The 23598-nt window shown below is 46.4% G+C and overlaps 2 protein-coding genes across 2 annotated transcripts in view; both read left to right on the plus strand.

The window, feature by feature from the left end:
- The window catches only part of LOC115120562 (histone-lysine N-methyltransferase PRDM16-like), a 329075-nt gene that overhangs the window by 255981 nt on the left and 49496 nt on the right, over positions 1-23598 (plus strand). The window contains exons 6-10 of the mRNA XM_065006067.1: positions 191-342; positions 4397-4924; positions 12297-12381; positions 13453-13622; positions 14811-14888. Of these exons, the coding sequence (XP_064862139.1) occupies positions 191-342; positions 4397-4924; positions 12297-12381; positions 13453-13622; positions 14811-14888 (1013 nt within the window). The remainder of the gene's footprint in view (positions 1-190; positions 343-4396; positions 4925-12296; positions 12382-13452; positions 13623-14810; positions 14889-23598) is intronic.
- Positions 2632-4317, plus strand: LOC135562747 (histone-lysine N-methyltransferase PRDM16-like). The gene is made up of 2 exons (XM_065005089.1): positions 2632-2707; positions 3281-4317. The coding sequence occupies exons 1-2, from the start codon at positions 2632-2634 to the stop codon at positions 3979-3981; spliced, it is 777 nt and encodes a 258-aa protein (XP_064861161.1). The 3' UTR covers positions 3982-4317.

The following is a 23598-nucleotide window of genomic DNA, read 5'->3' on the forward strand; positions in this document are numbered from 1 at the left end:
ATGTAACCACCATCACAAAGGCATCACGGGAAGCTGGCATGGATGCAGTATAAGCTTTTTTACTCAGTAGTATATATATTCTGAAAGTGTCAACACACAGTGATCGGATGACTGCTGACCATAACTGGTTTTTATCTGTGTGTGTGTGTGTGTGTCAATGGAAATGTTTCTGCCACCGCCCTACCCACAGGTGTTCACGGACCCCAGCAACCTGCAGCGCCACATCCGCTCGCAGCACATAGGGGCACGCACTCACACCTGCCCCGAATGTGGCAAGACCTTCGCCACCTCCTCGGGCCTCAAGCAGCACAAGCACATTCACAGTAGTGTCAAGCCCTTCATCTGTAAGTCTCTGCAACCCAAGTCGATATGGCCTAGCCAACCCACATCTAGTTCTACCTCCCTGCGTCTACAGGCCTACTCCTCATCCTCCTCCCTCCATCTCTCTCCAACCCCAAGCAGGGCCAGCGACAGTAGCAGACACAATCCCGTAGGTCAGAGGCAATTCCGTGACCCCATCCCTTCTTTTTCTTGTTATGTGTTTCATTTTGTTGTGTGTTTTCCCCACCTTTTCTCTTGTTTTTGTTATTCTCCTCCATTCCTCCCTCCGTGCCTCTCCTCCTCTTTTTGTTGTATGGGTAACACTTTATTTTGATAGTCCAGCTAATTAAGTTGGATAGAGGGTGCACGTGCATTGACAAAGATAGGAAGTGGGCCCTCTTTCCCAGTCTACGGTCCCTCTGCAGCTGATATGTTATTGATTTGTTGAGCATCTTTAGTGGGACTTTAAAAAAAGTGCTACTTTGTGTTTCTTTTTTTCTTTTTTCCCCCTGTGTGTGTGTATATGTGTGTGTGTGTGTGTGTGTGTGTGTGTGTGTGTGTTTCCTTCTGAGGGGGGAAAAATGGGTTTCCTTCGGCACGGGCAGATTTGATATAAACGTGGATCAACAGTTTCTGCTCCAGCTCCCCGTTAAAGGATGCCGGAAGCCATGATACCTTACCTTGTCTTCTCTCTCTTAACTTTCTGCTTTGCTTTTCTGTTTGTACCCATGTGCACATATGTGTGTATATGCTTATATACATGTATAGGTACAGTCTGTATTCAAGCAACACTTTATAGAATATATTGTGAAAAGTAGGTTGCCCGCTGTGGAGATATGTTATGTATGTTGCCGGTCATAGTGATGCATGATTTGCGATTTGCATAGATACAGCCTTTAGAGAAAAAAGGCCCAGTCTATGTAAATGTATAGTGAGTGTACCAACATTAAGAACACCTGCTATTTCCATGATGTAGACCAGGCCTGGGCAATTCCTTTCCAATGAGGGCCACATTAGAATATAATTTTGCCATCGCGGGCCAGAATCATATTACAGGATTACACATCATGTGTATGACTGGGTTGACAGATATATCTACTGTAAAGCACGTCCAGATATGCTACTTATTTTACTTAACATATTTAACATGCACAGAAATAGACCACATCCATGTTCTCCTTTTGGTAGGTATTTTCATTATTAAACATGCAATGAACTACACGGAGGGAAAAGTACACTGTACATTCAGCACCACGGACCAAAACACAAGAAAGAGAGAGAGCTCAACATTACATTTAAACTACTCAATCGGTGCGAGGAGTGAAGTCTGATGGGCATTGACTAGAGCAGTGAAGTCAGGTATAGTTTCTGACGTCGCTGTGCGCAGGATTGCTGAGAGGTGAGAGTCAGTAAGAGATGATCTGTGCCTTGACTTGTTATATTTCATCACTGAAAATGTCTATTCACATGCATAGGTTGACCCAAACAGTACAAACATCTTCTGAGCATAACTCATAATCTTTGGAGAGCTTTGTTCATTGAGACATACATAGAACCTCGTCAGTGACATTGTTTTGAATAGTTCTCCAATCACTGCATCAGACGGAAGATCGATAAGCTCAGACTAACAATCGGAAGGTGGGTGAGATTGTTGACTTCTACTTGGAAATCAGGAGGAGTAATTTTCCCTTGAAGGCTTTGACAAGGCTGTGCATCTGATATGCAAAACGGCCCTTCCCTTGTGGTTTGGAATTCAGTTCATTCATGAGGGCCATGATGTCCACGGTGAAGGCAAAATCAGCCAACCATTCTTTATCTTGCAGTTAAGGGAAATATACATATATTCCTTTCATTTGTGAAAACTCAGCAATCGCCCAACTCAGGTCCCACACCTTCCACAAACTCAGCCATCTCATGTTTTTGTGGTAGGGGACATATGCATGACCCGACTCTGTCTCTTCCAACAGTGAGACAAACTGCCTGTGGTCTAAAGATTTTGCTCTTATGAAGTTTACCACTTTCGTCACTGTGTCCACAACATGGCCCATTTGATGAATAATGCTATGCAGGTAAATAATGCTCTGATCTGGGTTCAGCTCAGCTACTTGATCTTGTATCCTTTTCAAAAGGCCCACGTTTTTTCCTGTCAAGTTTGGGCACCCATCAGTGGTTACACTGGATAACTTTTCAAAACTCAGTCCCAGCTTTGCCACACACTTATTAACCTCCTCCAATAAATCTTTCCCTGAGGTTGTGCTCTTCATTGACTGCATTGAAGCCAGCTCCTCTGCTATTTCAAAGTCTGGGGTTATGCCTCGTAAGAATATCAACAACTGTGCCGTGTCACGTACATCACTGGCTCTCATCAAGGGCCAAGGAGAAATAGGTGAAATCCTTGTCTTTCAACTGATGTTCCATAATCTCTGCGATATCCTCAACACGCCGTGTCACTGTTCGTCTTGATAGGGAAACATTTTCAAATAGCTCTTTCTTGTCGGGGCAAAGTATTTCTGCAGAGTCAATTTAACATTCTTTAATGAATTTGCCTTCAGCGAATGGGTTGATCTGTTTAGCAATTTTGTTGGACATTACATAGCTAGCTCTCGTAATTCTGTTGTTTCCTGAAAGCAGTTTTTTGTGAAAAGTTGTTGCTGCTTTTGCAACTCTTTCGATGCACTTGCCCTCTGCTCAGAAGACATATTCTTATATTTCTCTGCATGCTTTGTCTGGAAGTGTCGGGACAAGATGTACTCTTTCAAGACAATGATGCTCTCTTTGCACACTAAGCACACAGGGGGTGCAACTCAATATTAGGAAAGTGATCTTAATGTTTTGTACACAGTGTATATTATTTCTAAGTAGTGTTGTATCTGTGTTGACTGTTAACTTGGTACTCTTGAGTTAGTGACAGTGTTTAAATGGGCTTAACCAGGCCCATGTGGGCTGTGTGTCTCCCCAGGCGAGGTGTGCCACAAGTCCTACACGCAGTTCTCCAACCTGTGCCGCCACAAGCGCATGCACGCCGACTGCCGCACCCAGATCAAGTGCAAAGACTGTGGCCAGATGTTCAGCACTACTTCCTCCCTCAACAAGCACCAGCGTTTTTGTGAGGGCAAGAACCATTATGGCCCTGCCGGGGGCCTCTTTGCTCCCGGCATCCCTATGAGCAGCCCCATCCTGGCCAAGTCCAGGTCCCATCCCCACCACCACCAACCGGGACTCAACCACTCAGGTCTGGCCTTCCCTGACTACTTCCCCTCCCGGCCCCATCTTCACGCCAGCCTATCCTTCTCCCCCAGGCCGCTTGGCTTCCCCTCACTCTCCCATGGCTTCCCGGATCGCTTCGTCCCCTCGCTCTACCCCCGACCGCCCTTACTGCCCCCCAGCCCCTTTCTGAAGAGCCCCCTGGGCAAGAACAGTAACAACGGTGGGAGCCAGGAGGGCAAGCTGCCTCACAGCCCCCTGGACAGGACTCCATTGTCTCTGATCAGCTCCATCAACAACAACAACGGAGGAAATAGTTTCCTCAGCAGTCAGGAGAGGGAGGACAAAGAGAGGCTGGAGCTGGCGTACAGAGAAGTCAAGGCCAAAGCCAAGATGTCGGAGGTGTCGGACGGCAGCGACCTGGAGAAGTCAACGCCACCAGCGGCACCGACCTAGACACCACCACCGGCACCGCCTCGTGTTCAGAGTTAGACAGCGATGCTGAGAGTGAGCGGGAACAACGGGAGCGGGTCAGCGGCACAAAGAGAAGGAAGGAGGCAGGCGTTGGAGGGGTGGTGGGGACAGATAGGATCGGTCAGGATGGGCGGCCGGACAACGTGAGCAGCGGCTCAGTGTCGGCGGTGTCCAGCTCGTTCAACCTGGCTTGCGAGCAGCCCCCCTTCCTCTCGGTCGCCTCCCAGCACTCCTTTCCGCAGGCACTGCCCCCCACAGTGGCCACCGCTGCCACCGACTCCATCAAGGCCATCGCTTCCATCGCCGAGAAGTACTTTGGCCCTGCGCTCATGGGCCTGCAAGAGAAGAATATGGGCTCGATGCCCTGCCATTCGATGTTCCCTTTCCAGTTCCTACCCAACTTCCCTCACTCCCTCTACCCCTTCACCGAGCGGGCCGGTGCCCTCAAACCCGGCATGTTCTTCAAGACTGAGCCCAAGTCGCCTTGTGTGCAACATCCGCCACCCCACAAAATGGCTGCCCCTCGCACTGAAGAGCCATCGCCCTTTGACCTCACCACCAAGCCAAAGAAGACCAAACTAAAACTGCCGGCCCCCGCCAAGTTGACCCCACCCAGCGGTAGCAGCAACACCCCCCTCCTTCTCCCGGGTGATGAGGAGCTGCCACTGGACCTTAGCATCAGCAGCCACAGACGGGATGTGCACAACGGGGTGGTGGCCCCTGAGCAGCCGTCCAGCCGCAAGAACCAATGCAAGGAGGAGCACCCCGGCAGCCATCCGCACCAACACACCCTGCACCCCCAGGGCCACCCCCTCCACCAGCCCCTGCTGTCACAGCACCAGCAGCCCCTGGCCCAGCCGCCCCAGCAGCAGCCCTCCCTGCATTACACCAAGCCCTCGGCCTTCTTCATGGACCCAATATACAGGTATTTCAGCCCCAAGGAGACCAGAGTCCTCACCAAACACTGTATCTAGATAAGCAACTGAAGTTGACACTCATGTTAGAACCTATATTCAATATGCAGGCTATATATACACAGTATACAGCAGGGTCCGGAACTATCGACAAACTCAATAAAGATGAGCAGATATGACTGTATAAAATGAATAATGCAAATACTGAGATAAACTGAACAAAAATATGAACGCAACATGTAAAGTGTTGGTCCCATGTTTCATGAGCTTAAATATAAGATCCCAGAAACGTTCCATACACACAAAAAGCTTAATTTTCACAAATTCTGTGCCAGTGGGGCTTGGGTCATTGCGCTCTAGCAACTCCTTGTGGTGAGCCGGGCACTTATAGGCTGACTACGGTCGTCAGTTGAGCAGTGTTTCCTGCAACACATTGGTGCAGCTGGCTTCCGGGTTAAGCAGGCGGGTGTTAAGAAGCGCGATTTGGCGGGTCATGTTTCAGAGGACGCATGACTCGACCTTCGCCTCTCCCGAGCTCGTTGGGGAGTTGCAGCGACGAGACAAGATCGTAATGACTAAATTGGGGAGAAAAAGGGGGTAGTTGGGCTTACTGAGGAGTATTTCTGTCTTTAATAAAGCCCTTTTGTGGGGAAAAACAAATTCTGATTGGCTGGTCTGGCTTCCCAGTCCATGGGCCTGTTTCCCAAGTGGATGGGCCTATGCCCTAACAGGCCCACCCAAGGCTGCGCCCTACCCAGTCATGTAAAATTCATAGATTAATCCATTAGCTTAAGGAATTTCAATTGACTGATTTCCTTGTATTCACTGAAACTCTGTAAAATCATTGAAATTGTGGGATGTTGCGTTTATATTTTTGTTCAGTATGTATTGTATGCTAAAAAATTGAGGAAATTATATTATTTATACTAATACATTTTCTCTGAGAAAGAGATTTTGAGCAACAAAAAAAATCTCAAAAAGTTAGGGGTCAAAATACATTTCAATACCTAACATTGCGAGGACAACGGCACTGAGCTTTTTTCTCAAATGTTTTATGAGATTGGAGAACACATTGGGAGGGATCTTCGTCCATACAGAATCCTTCCAGATCCTTGATATCCTTCGTATGCACTTATGTACTGACCTCTTCAATTCAAACCACAGGAGACTGCGATGGCCATTGCAAAATGTGGATTTTGTGGCCAATTACCGACATATTTGATGATTCTGATATGGGCTTGAGGTTATTGTCTTGCTGGAAGATCCCCTTGTGGCCAAGTTTCAGACTCCTGGCAGAGGCAACCAGGTTTTTGGCTAAACTCTCCGGATATTGGGTGAAGTTCATGAGGGCCTCAGGACCAGTGAAAGCAAAATATCCCCATAACATCAAAGATCCACGACTATATTTTACAGTAGGTATGGGGTTAGTTTTTGCTCATACATTTTTATTGACGCTAAACCCACCACTGGTGTGCGTGACCAAAGAGACCCATTTTCATGTCATTTGCCCAAAGCACAGGTTGCAATCCAAGTGCCAATGCCATTTAGCAAACTCCAGTCGTTGACATCTTTTGGGGATGACATGAAAATAGAGCTCTTTGACCATGCACACCAAAGGTGGGTTTGGCGTAGAAATTAAATGAGAATGCATGAGCAGAAAATAACCCCAAACCTACTGTAAAATATGGTGATGGATCTTTGATGTTATGGGGCTATTTTTGCTTCCACTGGTCCTAGGGCCCTTGTTAAGGTCAACGGCATCATGAACTTTGCTCAGTACCAGGATATTGTAAACAAAAACCTGGTTGGCTCTGCCAGGAGGCTGAAACGCGGCCACAAGTGAATGTTCCAGCAAGACAATAGCCCCAAGCACACAGCAAAATCTACAAAGAAATGGTTCATTGGCCACAAAATCAAAATTGTGCAATGGTCATCTCAGTCTCATTGAAAACCTGTTAATTGAATTGAAGAGGGCCGTCCATAAACTCAGATGAAGGATGTCAAGGATCTAGAAGGATTCTGCATGCAAGAACATCCCTCCCAATGTGTTCTCCAACTCATAAAACATTTTAGAAATAGGCTCAGTGCCGTTATCATTTATTACAGTGTCAAAATTGAGAACAAAGTGTAAATAGGAAAATTTTTGTCATAAAGTCAGTATCGTCTAAAACAGAATTTGAAACTGAAATCCCAGTGCGTGATAACGAATAAATGAAGGTTGGGTTTGGATTACAATTATGTCAACAAATCATGAACCCTTTTGCCAAGCTCCACGTGCATATCGCCCCTTCGACCACTTTGCTTTCCGTCATTGAATGGGGCTTCATCGCCCCTTCGACCACTTTGCTTCCCGTCATTGAATGGGGCTTCATTGCCCCCAACGCGCTCAAAGGATCACAGGGCCTATACGGATTGACCATGCCTCCACAGCCAAAGATCTATGGTTAGCATGCCCTGCCGAAGGACCCTAGTATGCGGTCGGAATAGATGCTTGGAGTTTGTCTGTCCACAACTGTCTGCACCAGTAATGCTAGCTTGGTGTGCAACGGCCGGTGGTGGTGAGTATAACCAGAGACACTGAAATATATATACCTCTCTGGTATCATTTATCTAACAACGTTAGATAACGTTATTACTGATTATGTAGCTAGGTAGCCATCTCTTGATAAAGTGAGGCAGGCGAGCTATTGTTAGCTAGCGAGGCAGTCTAGCTAATGTTAGCTAGCAAAACAGACTAGATAACATTAGCGTAGCTAACTAGCTAGCTACCTCTACAATTTAGTTAGGTCGTAGCTCATACGATTGTATAGTCTAGATACTGCTGGTTATGTAACGTTATCATTTTTTTAAAGCTAGCGTCGTGAGGCAGGCTAGCTAGCTAACGTTAGCCTACAAGTTGGATTTGCAATTAGTTCGTAACTCATACAAGTGTATTCTATATTGTCTAGGGCAAGACTAAATAATGGATGCAGCTATAGTGGTAACTAACCCATGTCTAACATGCTGACCACACTGCTGGTGACGCATGCGCAAGCATTGCAAAATAAATGTACACATACATGTTAGTCAATCATTGCATCCACACTGGTCGCGAGCGTCTGTGTGGCCAGGCGCTAAAATAGAACTTAGTTCTATTTGTGATGCTTGATGCTGTGCAAGTCCTGCCTCTCCTATCCCCTCATTGGTTTTTAGGAGCATATACCATCTCCTCATTGGTTGTTAGGAGCATATAACCACGTGGGTGATTGAAAGATGAACTGAGGTCCACACTCCAGTCCAGTTGGTGGTGGTAATGCACCTTAAAGTTGGTTAGCAACTGCCAAATAAAGTCCAAAGAAGAAGAAGAAGCCTGAAGGAGGAGGGATTACTGGAAACAAACTCGGTTTACCCTTTTATCTGTGTATTCATTGAGTAGAGGACCTTGTGCATTTCATGTAAAAGAACAACCCAATGTTTATATTCCAGGAAATATTTGCTAGCAACAGCAGGCTAGCTAGATAAATTGCCATACATGTTTAACGCTTTTTGAACTGTCCCCAAAATAATATAGTTGGTTCAGAGATAGTTTGTCAAACTGAGTGTCCAGATCGCGTCTGGTGTGGATGGACAGACTCAACATGCACACAAGCAGTCTGGTCAGCATGTAAGTCTGACTAATACAGTGAACAAATAACCATTACGGCATCAGCGGCCTGAATCTAATCCAATCTGGAGCTACAGTCTGTAAAGCATATAATTTGCCTTTCCACTAGTTACCACATCCCCAAAGACAGAACTGGCTATATCGTAAAAATGTATGAAAACAAAAATGAGCTTTTTGGTCTTAATGTAAGTCTAGGGTTAGGCATAAGGATATGGTTATGCAGTGTGGTTAGGCAGTGTGGTTATGGTTATATTTAAAATCACATTTTAAGAAGAGAAATTATAGAAATAGGCAGCCTTTATGACTTTTGCTGTGGTAACTAGTGACTACCTCGAATTATCTTGAGTTACTGCCCTGATGACACAGAATGCTTCATCGACAATGGTAAAGTGTGTTTTGTGAAAAGTTGTCTAAAAAATACCCAGTGTGATAAACTAGTAGGTTCATTACCCAGCCAAGTAGTTGTCATTTTGCTTGTGAATTGCATATTCAAAAGCTTTGTGCTTTGTTTATAACAGAATATAATTTACCACATGGCTGTCTATTGTATCACCATGTCACAGGCCCTCCCAGTCAACACCACCTCATAAGATAAAGGACATTGTTTATGAGGATTGCCTGCTGCAGTTGTTTGAGAGATTGCCAGTTTGCAGCAGAACATGCAACATAGAGAAGACCAGCTAGGGGACCCTCAGCATCACACAGACATCCCCTCGCTGTGAGCATTCCTATAAAACGGAACAGGGAGGACACTTGAATCAGGTTGGTGACATTTTACCTGGTCAAAGGTCAAAACATGTTCTAGTTTTGTCCCAATTCACCTTGATAACCTAGCCTCTTGGAACCAACCTGATTTATGTGTGTATGCCTGTGTATGCATATCATGATATCTGAAGTGAAATAGAACTGTGAATACAGCGATCAGGTTGGTTCCAGCGTGCTAATCATAACCACCAGCGATCAGGTTGGTTCCACCATGCTAATCATAACCACCAGCGATCAGGTTGGTTCCACCGTGCTAATCATATCCACCAGCGATCAGGTTGGTTCCACCGTGCTAATCATAACCCCCAGCGATCAGGTTGGTTCCACCGTGCTAACCATAACCACCAGGGATCAGGTTGGTTCCACCTTGCTAATCATAACCATCAGTGATCAGGTTGGTTCCACCGTGCTAATCATAACCACCAGTGATCAGGTTGGTTCCACCGTGCTAATCATAACCACCAGTGATCAGGTAGTCAGTGCTCTGTTTGTGTTTGGCCGACCCGTATCTTTGAGTGGCCAGGAGCTGATCTACACTGCCGTACCTATCAATATGTAGCCATAAAGGCCTCACCACTTGTCTGCTCACCAACGGTCGCCGATGGGTAGACCAGAGTTAGGTACGTTTAGTCTGACCTGTTCAATCTTCAACATAGTATAAGTTTCTTTGTCAGATATCACCTTTCCTAACTGACATTGGTAATAGAACAGTGACTATATGTGTATGTGTTCACAGATGCATCTATGGAGCAGCACATGGAGACTTGCAAGATGATGTGATGAAGTCCAGACTGACAGATGGGCTTGATACTGATGTCTCTGAATAGAGAGGGACCCGGGCACTCGACATTAAAATTTGACTAGACACAACTTTTACTTGTCTTTTTATATGATTGAATTGAATGGTATCAGTAAATATGGGGAGAGAGAAACCCTGTGTATTCCTCACCCAGATCAGGAAAATCCTATTGTACACAAGACACCGCACAGAGAGATATGACCACTCTGACATGTTAGCCAAGGTAGCCCCATTACCACCAGACAAAATGCAGATAGGCACAGTATCTGTATCGGCTGGGAATGACAATGAAATGTGAAAGGTTCACATTGTTATATTAGCAGAACACTGATTCTATGGTATTATGTAAAGCAGGGGTGTCAAACTCATTCCATGGAGGGCCTAGTGTCTGCAGGTTCTAGTTTTGTCCTTTCAATTAAGACCCAGACAACCAGGTGAGTGGAGTTCTTTACTAATTAGTGACCTTAATTCATCAATCAAGTACCAAGGTGCAGAGCGAAAAAACCCAGGCACTCAGCTCTCTGTGGAGTGAGTTTGACACGGGATGTAAAGGGTTAATTCTACATCGACCTGTTACTACATTTGAAGATGATCAAAACACTTAGTTTAGAATATCTACATAAACTCATCAATTTCATTCTTCTTATATTACCTTGTAGACTACTGACCTATGCAAAGCTTCCTCCGGCATCTCACCATACATCTGCCTGTAGTTATTGAACTCAACCTGAGGTGTGTTTGTTGTGATTGAGTGGGGGGGGAAACAGCTGCGTGCAAGGCTCTGACGGATGTGTGTCTTGGTGGTGGCAAGGACACACCCAAGAAACACCTACATCAAACCACACCCCCAAGCCAACTCACGTTTGGCTCCTGTCATGGCCACCGGAATGTCTTGAGAAGCAAGACAAATAAAAACTAGGTGAAATCAGCAGGTGTAGTTCCCAGCATGCCCCCAAAAATGAGGCCAAATTAGCGTGTGAAATTTCCCTTTAAACAAGATCCCTTTCTCTGTGCAAATCTATTAGTATAAAGTAATTTCCCATATTTTTAGGATACAACGTACACTGAGATTGGAGCAAAAAAGTAAGAAGACCCGCTCTTTCCATGACAGACTGACCAGGTGAATCCAAGTGAAAGGGGAGGGGACAGGTTAAAGAAGGATTTGTACGTTTTGAGACAACTGAGACATGGATTGTGTGTGTGTGCCATTCAGAGGGTGAATGGGAAAGGCAAAATATTGAAGTGCCTTTGAACGGGGTATGGTAGAAGGACATCCAGCCAACTTGACACAACTGTGGGAAGCATTGGAGTCAACATGGGCCAGCATCCCTGTGGAATGCTTTTGACACCTTGTAGTGTCCAAGCCCCAACAAATTGAGCCTGTTCTGAGGGCAAATAATAATTATTATTTTTCCTTTTCTTTATCAATGCTGTCAATAATTTCAGACCCCACTATACATACAATATTAATATAATATTTCCAAATCTCTATGTCAGTGTTCAGACTGAACTTTTCCTATCATGAAATAAGAGAAAAGGGCTATGTTCCAATGTCCACACAAGAACACCACCAAGTGCATAGTAGTCATTGGTCAAGGTTATAGGTTCAATCCCCACAGGGATCACATACACATATAAAAAATGTATGAACTCACTGTGTGCCCTTAACTGTAAGTTGCCTTGGATCAAAGTGTATGATTAGTGGCACATTTCATTATCAATATTATAGTGATTGTCACAACTTGTTCGGAGGTCGACGTCACCGACCTTCTAACCATCACTGATCCATTTTTCATTTTCCATTGGTTTTGTCTTGTCTTCCTTCACACCTGGTTCCAATCCCATCAATTACATGTTGTGTATTCAACCCTCTGCTTCCCCTCATGTCCTTGTCGGAGATTGTTTTATTGTATGTTATGTGCAAGTCATGTGTCGGTGTGCGACGGGATTTGTACCCACTTATATATCTTTTTTTTTTGTATATTTAGGTTTTTGGAGTTTTATGAGCACTTATTAAACGACTCCGTTTATACCAACTTCCTTTTCCTGACTTCCCTGCCACCGACACGCAGCCATTACAATTATATTATATTGGAACATGGGAATGTATTGTGTGAAGTAGACCACAGTTGACCTTTGACCTTCATACGTAACACTTGTCCTTGCTGTCCAGCAGGGTGGAAAAGAGGAAGTTACTGGACCCTGTAGGAGCTTTGAAGGAGAAGTTCCTGAGGGCCAATTCGCTTCTCTTCCATCCACAGGTACACACACACACACACACACACACACACACACACACACACACACACACAGGGACCGTGTCTGAATACCCATAGTTGCGTTGTAAGTAGCCATTTTAGGTATAAGAAAATAGAACAGGGGTAAAAGGGGTATATATTTTTTTTGCTGAAGACACAACACTGTTTTGCATGATCACCGACAACGATGAGACGGCCTATAGGGAGGAGGTCAGAAACCTAGCAGTGTGGTGCCAGGACAACAACCGCTCCCTCAATATGAGCAAGACAAAGGAGATGATCGTGGACTGCAGGAAAAGGAGGGCGAAAACAGGTCCCCATTAATACCGACAGGGCTGCAAAGAAACGGGTCGAGAGTTTCAAGTTCCTTGGAGTCCACATCACCAAAAAACTATCATGGTCCAAACACACTAAGACAGTTGTGAAGAGGGCATGCTTCCTGCCATCCAGGACCTCTATACCAGGCAGTGTCAGAGGAAGTTCCAAAAATTGTCAAAGACTCCAGTCACCCAAGTCATAGCCTGTTCTCTCTGCTACCGCACGGCAAGCGATACCGGAGGGCCAAGTCTAGGACCAAAAGGCTCCTTAACAGCTTCTACCTCCAAGCAGTATGACTGCCGAACAATTACTCAAATGGCCACCAGGACTATTTAAATTGGCACCCCCCCCTTCTTTTTACATTGCTGCTACTCGCTGTTTATTATCTATGCAGTCACTTTACCCCTACCTACATGTACAAATGACCTCGACTAACCTGTACCCCCGCACATTTACTCGGTACCGTGCCCCCTGTATATAGCCTCGTTATTGTTATTTTATTGTTACTTTCTATTTTATTTTTACTTTAGTTTATTTAGTACATACTTTCTTCAATATATTTCTTGAACTGCATTGTTGGTTAAGGTAAGTAAGCATTTCACTGTAAGGTCTACACCTGTTGGATTTGGCGCATGTGGCAAATACAATTTGTTGATTTGTTGAGAAACAGTTAAGTTCGTTACTAAAACGTGATTGTACATTTTCCCCTATCTACAGCTACAGTATCTTTACCATGGTACACCTTCTTTACCTCAGATGTCAGCCATGGAGAGCATGACGGAGAAGCTGGAGAGCTTTGGCGCTCTCAAACTGGATGCTTCGCCCAACTTGCTGCAGCACTCGGCCCACCCACTCTTCAACTTCCGCTCGCCGCCCTCCCTCTCTGACGCCATCCTCCGCAAAGGCAAGGAGCGTTACACCTGCAGGTAGGTACCCACCAGACAGTTTAATTTGTCAACTTCCGCTCTCCGCCGCCCTCCCTCTCCACCGCCCTCCCTCCCTCTCCGCCGCCCTCCCTCTCCGGCGCCATCCTCTGCAAAGGCAAGGAGCGCTACACCTGCAGGTAGGTACCCACCAGACAGTTTAATTTGTCAACTTCCGCTCGCCGCCCTCCCTCTCCGCCGCCCTCCCTCTCCGCCGCCCTCCCTCTCCACCGCCCTCCCTCTCCGCCGCCATCCTCTGCAAAGGCAAGGAGCGCTACACCTGCAGGTAGGTACCCACCAGACAGTTTAGTTTGTCAACCTCCTCTCTCCGCCGACCTCTCTCTCCGCCGCCCTCCCTCTCCGACGCCATCCTCTGCAAAGGCAAGGAGCGCTACACCTGCAGGTAGGTACCCACCAGACAGTTTAGTTTGTCAACCTCCTCTCTCCGCCGACCTCTCTCTCCGCCGCCCTCCCTCTCCGACGCCATCCTCCGCTAAGGCAAGGAGCGCTACACCTGCAGGTACCCACCAGACAGTTTAGTTTGTCAACTTCAAAAAAAGATATATGGGATCAACATAAAATATTCAAGCCATGCTCTCTCTCTCGCTCACTTTCCACGCTCACTTTCCACGCTCTCTCCACCTTGCCTATTCCCCCGTCTCTCTCTCTCCCCCTTTCCCCGCTCCCCATCTCTCTCTCACACCCTTGCCTACTCCCCATCTCTCTCCCTCTCACTTTCCGCACTCCCGCTCCCCATCTCTCTCTCTCTCTCTCTCTCTCTCTCTCTCTCTCTCTCTCTCTCTCTCTCACTCTCCCCGCTCCCTCTCTCTCTCTCTCTCTCTCTCTCTCTCTCTCACACTTTCCCACTCCCCTCTCTCTCTCTCTCTCTCACACTTTCCCACTCCCCTCTCTCTCTCTCTCTCTCTCTCTCTCTCTCTCTCACACTTTCCCGCTCCCTCTCTCTCTCTCTCTCTCTCTCTCTCTCTCTCTCTCTCACACTTTCCCGCTCCCCCTCTCTCTCTCTCTCTCTCTCTCTCTCTCTCTCTCTCTCTCTCACTCTCCCCTCTCTCTCTCTCTCTCTCTCACTCTCCCCCTCTCTCTCTCTCTCTCTCTCTCTCTCTCTCTCTCTCTCTCTCTCTCTCTCGCGCTCTCTCACGCTCTCTCGTGCTCTCTCGCGCTCTCTCTCTCTAGGTACTGTGGGAAGATCTTCCCCAGGTCAGCTAATCTTACCAGGCACTTACGGACACACACAGGGGAGCAGCCCTACAGGTAAGCCCTTCCTCTTCTTTCCTCCATCCCTCTTTCCTCCATCAATCAAAACGCACTCATGCCTTGCATAGGCCTTCGTAACGACACACACATACACACACACACTCAAATGTGCTGATTCGGCTATACACACACACAGCATAGATATATATATACATATATATCGAGGAGGGAGGGAATAGAGTGGTAGGGAGGGATGGAGGGAGGTTCGCGGTGAATGGTCCTGGACAATGTCATGTTTTAATAGTGCCCTGGGGAAAACAGAGCCTCCATTTATAGAGACCAGTTAATTATCAGTCATTTGGCGCCTGCCCAGTCTCTACACAGATAGGGAGGGGGCTTCCTTCCTCTTAGACCCCAGCCATTCATTGATTGACCTCTGAACCTCACAGCCCTCATTTCTCAAGATGCTCTTAAGCCGTTTGTCAAAACAGCATCAAGTACTTAGAGTCCTGCCAGCTACTTCTGCTCGCCACGCCACAGAGAGCTCACACATACACTCACACATACCACGCTCTCTCTCTTGCTCTTTAACCCTGTGTCCCTCTATCTCTTTCTCTCTCTCTTTCTGCTGAATGTTCCTCCATCTCTCTATTTCCCTCTCTTGGAGTCCATGTTGAGAACATGTTGACAGTGAAACGGCAAGAGTGGCAGTGATAGGCAAGCAGTTCTACATTTGAAAATAACCTGCAATCTCATTTTTCAAATGGACCATCTAGTATTTGAAACTTGGTTAACCCGAGGGCACAAAACGAAAGGGGTGCACTTTGTCCTCTGTTGAGCTGTAGTGCCAACTCCCTGATCACAATTTACATAAAGAGAGAGAGAGAGGGAGGGAGGGAGGGAGGGAGAGATGAGATCTTTTATCCTATCAGACGGATGCTTTCTGCTTTGAAATTGGCCCCACTTAGACCTGACCACTGAAAGACCCCATTCAGGCAGTAATGCGCCATTCATTGCTTATTCAGAGGCTTTCATCAAATGGCCCGGACCAGGCTGCGTGTAGCTGGTTCGAAAGTTATTTAAAGGAGAGAACACAGTGTGTGTTTACTGATGGTGTTAAATTATGTTTTCTAGACAGAACAGGGATCGATTTTGGTCTGGTTATTTTCATTATTTACATTAACAATATTGGTTTATCTGTAAAAAAAAGTATAACTTTCACCTGTATCCAGAACTTCAATCTGCTTTATTGCCCAGCAGAAAGCCTTTGTTGAACCTAAATTGGTACTTCAGCAAAGTAAAACAAATGATGTGTTATTTTCCAAATCCCTTAAAAATGTATCTGATGTTATATGGATGGTGCCCTCATTGATCGTGTCTGGGCATCTTGGATCGACAAAAAGCTATCTTTCAAAAAGCATGTTGATGAGTTAAGACATGGAGAATTAAAATAGACTTCTTCTATACGAACAGGTCCTGTCTTCATTAAATAGCACAAAACAAATCATTCAGTCAACATTCATTCCGGTTATTGACTATGGCGATAGCGTCTATATCAAGGTAACAATTCCTAAATTTGGTTGAGCATCAGCAGTTTTTCTCTTGTTATTTCAGTCAAAATCTTTTCTCTGGCCAATGGCAAAATGTATAAAATTGCAGAAAATGTGGCTTAAAACAGCAGCATTTTCTCTACTACCTCTGGCAAAATGTGTAGAATTGCAGGAAATGAACTCTAAAAAAATGTCTATACGATGTCAAGAGGGGGCAGCTAAAAGTAGGTCCTCTTTGAAGTCTGGATACATCCAGGGATGGCTAAACCTGGAGATGCCTTCAGACATACAGTATAAGTTATCAGACCAGGACTCAGGGATGGCTAAACCTGGAGATGCCTTCAGACATACAGTATAAGTTATCAGACCAGGACTCAGGGATGGCTAAACCTGGAGATGCCTTCAGACATACAGTATAAGATACCAGACCAGGACTCAGGGTCCAACCCTGGCAATGCCTTCAGACATACAGTGTAAGTTACCAGACCAGGACTCAGGGTCCAACCCTGGAGATGCCTTCAGACATACAGTATAAGATACCAGACCAGGACTCAGGGTCCAACCCTGGAGATGCCTTCAGACATACAGTATAAGATACCAGACCAGGACTCAGGGTACAACCCTGGAGATGCCTTCAGACATACAGTATATGATACCAGACCAGGACTCAGGGTCCAACCCTGGAGATGCCTTCAGACATACAGTATATGATACCAGACCAGGACTCAGGGTCCAACCCTGGAGATGCCTTCAGACATACAGTATAAGTTACCAGACCAGGACTCAGGGTCCAACCCTGGAGATGCCTTCAGACATACAGTATAAGATACCAGACCAGGACTCAGGGTCCAACCCTGGAGATGCCTTCAGACATACAGTATAAGATACCAGACCAGGACTCAGGGTCCAACCCTGGAGATGCCTTCAGACATACAGTATAAGTTATCAGTCCAGGACTCAGGGTCCAACCCTGGAGATGCCTTCAGACATACGGTATAAGATACCAGACCAGGACTCAGGGATGGCTAAACCTGGAGATGCCTTCAGACATACAGTATAAGTTATTAGACCAGGACTCAGGGTCCAACCCTGGAGATACCTTCAGACAAACAGTATAAGATACCACACCAGGACTCAGGGATGGCTAACCCTGGAGATGCCTTCAGACATACAGTATAAGACACCAGACCAGGACTCAGGGTCCAACCCTGGAGATGCCTTCAGACATACAGTATAAGATACCAGACCAGGACTCAGGGTCCAACCCTGGAGATCCCTTCAGACATACGGTATAAGTTACCAGACCAGGACTCAGGGATGGCTAAACCTGGAGATGCCTTCAGACATACAGTATAAGTTATCAGACCAGGACTCAGGGGTCCAACCCTGGAGATGCCTTCAGACATACAGTATAAGTTATCAGACCGGGACTCAGGGTCCAACCCTGGAGATGCCTTCAGACATACAGTATAAGATACCAGACCAGGACTCAGGGATGGCTAAACCTGGAGATGCCTTCAAACATACAGTATAAGATACCAGACCAGGACTCAGAGATGACTAACCCTGGAGATGCCTTCAGACATACAGTATAAGTTATCAGACCAGGACTCAGGGTCCAACCCTGGAGATGCCTTCAGACATACAGTATAAGTTATTAGACCAGGACTCAGGGTCCAACCCTGGAGATGCCTTCAGACAAACAGTATAAGATACCAGACCAGGACTCAGGGATGGCTAACCCTGGAGATGCCTTCAGACATACAGTATAAGACACCAGACCAGGACTCAGGGTCCAACCCTGGAGATGCCTTCAGACATACAGTATAAGATACCAGACCAGGACTCAGGGTCCAACCCTGGAGATCCCTTCAGACATACGGTATAAGATACCAGACCAGGACTCAGGGATGGCTAAACCTGGAGATGCCTTCAGACATACAGTATAAGTTATTAGACCAGGACTCAGGGTCCAACCCTGGAGATGCCTTCAGACACACAGTATAAGATACCAGACCAGGACTCAGGGATGGCTAACCCTGGAGATGCCTTCAGACATACAGTATAAGACACCAGACCAGGACTCAGGGTCCAACCCTGGAGATGCCTTCAGACATACAGTATAAGATACCAGACCAGGACTCAGGGTCCAACCCTGGAGATCCCTTCAGACATACGGTATAAGATACCAGACCAGGACTCAGGGATGGCTAAACCTGGAGATGCCTTCAGACATACAGTATAAGTTATCAGACCAGGACTCAGGGTCCAACCCTGGAGATGCCTTCAGACATACAGTATAAGTTATCAGACCAGGACTCAGGGTCCAACCCTGGAGATGCCTTCAGACATACAGTATAAGATACCAGACCAGGACTCAGGGATGGCTAAACCTGGAGATGCCTTCAAACATACAGTATAAGATACCAGACCAGGACTCAGAGATGACTAACCCTGGAGATGCCTTCAGACATACAGTATAAGATACCAGACCAGGACTCAGGGTCCAACCCTGGAGATGCCTTCAGACATACAGTATAAGTTATCAGTCCAGGACTCAGGGTCCAACCCTGGAGATGCCTTCAGACATACGGTATAAGATACCAGACCAGGACTCAGGGATGGCTAAACCTGGAGATGCCTTCAGACATACAGTATAAGTTATTAGACCAGGACTCAGGGTCCAACCCTGGAGATGCCTTCAGACAAACAGTATAAGATACCACACCAGGACTCAGGGATGGCTAACCCTGGAGATGCCTTCAGACATACAGTATAAGACACCAGACCAGGACTCAGGGTCCAACCCTGGAGATGCCTTCAGACATACAGTATAAGATACCAGACCAGGACTCAGGGTCCAACCCTGGAGATCCTTTCAGACATACGGTATAAGTTACCAGACCAGGACTCAGGGATGGCTAAACCTGGAGATGCCTTCAGACATACAGTATAAGTTATCAGACCAGGACTCAGGGTCCAACCCTGGAGATGCCTTCAGACATACAGTATAAGTTATCAGACCGGGACTCAGGGTCCAACCCTGGAGATGCCTTCAGACATACAGTATAAGATACCAGACCAGGACTCAGGGATGGCTAAACCTGGAGATGCCTTCAAACATACAGTATAAGATACCAGACCAGGACTCAGAGATGACTAACCCTGGAGATGCCTTCAGACATACAGTATAAGTTATCAGACCAGGACTCAGGGTCCAACCCTGGAGATGCCTTCAGACATACAGTATAAGTTATTAGACCAGGACTCAGGGTCCAACCCTGGAGATGCCTTCAGACAAACAGTATAAGATACCAGACCAGGACTCAGGGATGGCTAACCCTGGAGATGCCTTCAGACATACAGTATAAGACACCAGACCAGGACTCAGGGTCCAACCCTGGAGATGCCTTCAGACATACAGTATAAGTTATCAGTCCAGGACTCAGGGTCCAACCCTGGAGATGCCTTCAGACATACGGTATAAGATACCAGACCAGGACTCAGGGATGGCTAAACCTGGAGATGCCTTCAGACATACAGTATAAGTTATTAGACCAGGACTCAGGGTCCAACCCTGGAGATGCCTTCAGACAAACAGTATAAGATACCAGACCAGGACTCAGGGATGGCTAACCCTGGAGATGCCTTCAGACATACAGTATAAGACACCAGACCAGGACTCAGGGTCCAACCCTGGAGATGCCTTCAGACATACAGTATAAGATACCAGACCAGGACTCAGGGTCCAACCCTGGAGATCCCTTCAGACATACGGTATAAGATACCAGACCAGGACTCAGGGATGGCTAAACCTGGAGATGCCTTCAGACATACAGTATAAGTTATTAGACCAGGACTCAGGGTCCAACCCTGGAGATGCCTTCAGACAAACAGTATAAGATACCAGACCAGGACTCAGGGATGGCTAACCCTGGAGATGCCTTCAGACATACAGTATAAGACACCAGACCAGGACTCAGGGTCCAACCCTGGAGATGCCTTCAGACATACAGTATAAGATACCAGACCAGGACTCAGGGTCCAACCCTGGAGATCCCTTCAGACATACGGTATAAGATACCAGACCAGGACTCAGGGATGGCTAAACCTGGAGATGCCTTCAGACATACAGTATAAGTTATCAGACCAGGACTCAGGGTCCAACCCTGGAGATGCCTTCAGACATACAGTATAAGTTATCAGACCAGGACTCAGGGTCCAACCCTGGAGATGCCTTCAGACATACAGTATAAGATACCAGACCAGGACTCAGGGATGGCTAAACCTGGAGATGCCTTCAAACATACAGTATAAGATACCAGACCAGGACTCAGAGATGACTAACCCTGGAGATGCCTTCAGACATACAGTATAAGTTATCAGACCAGGACTCAGGGTCCAACCCTGGAGATGCCTTCAGACATACAGTATAAGGCTAAACCTATTAGACCAGGACTCAGGGATGGCCAACCCTGGAGATGCCTTCAGACAAACAGTATAAGATACCAGACCAGGACTGCCTTCAGACAGGGATGGCTAGGACCAACCCTGGAGATGCCTTCAGACAAACAGTATAAGACACCAGACCAGGACTCAGGGTCCAACCCTGGAGATGCCTTCAGACATACAGTATAAGACACCAGACCAGGACTCAGGGTCCAACCCTGGAGATGCCTTCAGACATACAGTATAAGATACCAGACCAGGACTCAGGGTCCAACCCTGGAGTATAAGATAAGATACCAGACCAGGACTCAGGGATGGCTAAACCTGGAGATGCCTTCAGACATACAGTATAAGTTATTAGACCAGGACTCAGGGTCCAACCCTGGAGATGCCTTCAGACAAACAGTATAAGATACCAGACCAGGACTCAGGGATGGCTAACCCTGGAGATGCCTTCAGACATACAGTATAAGACACCAGACCAGGACTCAGGGTCCAACCCTGGAGATGCCTTCAGACATACAGTATAAGATACCAGACCAGGACTCAGGGTCCAACCCTGGAGATCCCTTCAGACATACGGTATAAGATACCAGACCAGGACTCAGGGATGGCTAAACCTGGAGATGCCTTCAGACATACAGTATAAGTTATCAGACCAGGACTCAGGGTCCAACCCTGGAGATGCCTTCAGACATACAGTATAAGTTATCAGACCAGGACTCAGGGTCCAACCCTGGAGATGCCTTCAGACATACAGTATAAGATACCAGACCAGGACTCAGGGATGGCTAAACCTGGAGATGCCTTCAAACATACAGTATAAGATACCAGACCAGGACTCAGAGATGACTAACCCTGGAGATGCCTTCAGACATACAGTATAAGTTATCAGACCAGGACTCAGGGTCCTCAGAGATCCCTTCCATCTCTACAGTTAGGGAAATCTGCTTTCAGTTTTATTGACCTTCACAGCTAGGATTCCAAGATGGCATAGCAGTTCAGACGTCTTTTGTCCTCGTCTTGTCGTGTCGTGTATATATATATATTTTACAACTTTTTTTTCACATACATTTTATTTTTATTTTCCATCAACTCATCTTCAATACACTCTCCTGCAACCTGCCTCACCAATTGATATGTATAAATACGTATTATTTACCTCAAATCTGCAATCAAATCTGCAATCCTCCAAGAAGCTAGCCAGAAGCTAGCCAGGAGCTAGCCAGAAGCTAATCAGAAGCTAGTTAGCTTCTTTACTGGCAACTCGTTCGTATTCAGTCAGCTAACCACGGTTTGTGGTCATTAGCTATCCTTTAACTCGAAAATCTATCGCCAGTTTTGTACGGCGCAGCGCGGCTCGGAACGGAACATACCGGACCGATTTTTTCTCTCCATGTCCCTGGATTTCAACTGCTCTCTGGACATTCACTCCCGGATCTCACAGCTAGCTGGCTGCTATCCGTGTGTCTATCTGCTTTCGTCAATTCCGGAGCAAACATCAATTACTCCGGAGCTAGCGAGCTCCGTCAACCACTCCTGAGCTCCGTCAATCACTCCTGGGCTGCAGTCACCTATCCGGACCCGTTTTACTGCCTACACGGAGCCCCTCCGGGCCTTCACAACTGGACTGCCGACGTTATCTACCCGAAGGAGATCCGGCTGGCTCCTCCGTCGCGACGTTACCTGAATGCCCATCTGCGGCCTGCTAACCGTTAGCTGTCTTACCGGATGCTCTCAGAATAGACAATCGGACAATTTATTTATTTTTATTATTAACATGTTTCTTCTTGGGCCTCTATAACTATATCTATTGTTTTTATTTTTTTGTTGTTGTGTGATTTGGACTAATCCCCTCTACAACACGGAACTCCACTAATCTACTGACGGAACGCAAGAGGTGGCTAACAACAGACCTCCATCCTATGCTAGCTTGCTACCGATGTCCTGGCTAGCTGTCTAAATCGCCGTGACCCCCAAACCAACCTCTCCACTCCCTGGACCCTTTTGATCACTCGACTAAGGATGCCTCTCCTTAATGTCAATATGTCTTGTCCATTGCTGTTCTGGTTAGTGTTTATTGGCTTATTTCACTGTAGAGCCTCTAGTCCTGCTCACTATACCTTATCCAACTTATTAGTTCCACCACCCACACATGCAATGACATCTCCTGGTTTCAATGATGTTTCTAGAGACAATATCTCTCTCTTCATCACTCAATACCTAGGTTTACCTCCACTGTACTCACATCCTACCATACCTTTGTCTGTACATTATACCTTGATGCTATTTTATCGCCCCCAGAAACCTCCTTTTACTCTCTGTTCCAGACGTTCTAGACGACCAATTCTTATTGCTTTTAGCCGTACCCTTATTCTTCTCCTCCTATGTTCCTCTGGCGATGTAGAGGTGAATCCAGGCCCTGCAGTGCCTAGCTCCACTCCTATTCCCCAGGCGCTCTCTTTTGATGACTTCTGTAACCGTAATAGCCTTGGTTTCATGCATGTTAACATTAGAAGCCTCCTCCCTAAGTTTGTTCTTTTCACTGCTTTAGCACACTCTGCCAACCCGGATGTTCTAGCTGTGTCTGAATCCTGGCTTAGGAAGACCACCAAAAATTCAGAAATTTTAATTCCAAACTACAACATTTTCAGACAAGATAGAACTGCTAAAGGGGGCGGTGTTGCAATCTACTGCAAAGATAGCCTGCAGAGTTCTGTCCTACTATCCAGGTCTGTACCCAAACAATTTGAACTTCCACTTTTAAA

The sequence above is a fragment of the Oncorhynchus nerka genome, linkage group LG20 (assembly GCF_034236695.1).
Source record: "Oncorhynchus nerka isolate Pitt River linkage group LG20, Oner_Uvic_2.0, whole genome shotgun sequence".
NCBI lineage: Eukaryota > Metazoa > Chordata > Actinopteri > Salmoniformes > Salmonidae > Oncorhynchus > Oncorhynchus nerka.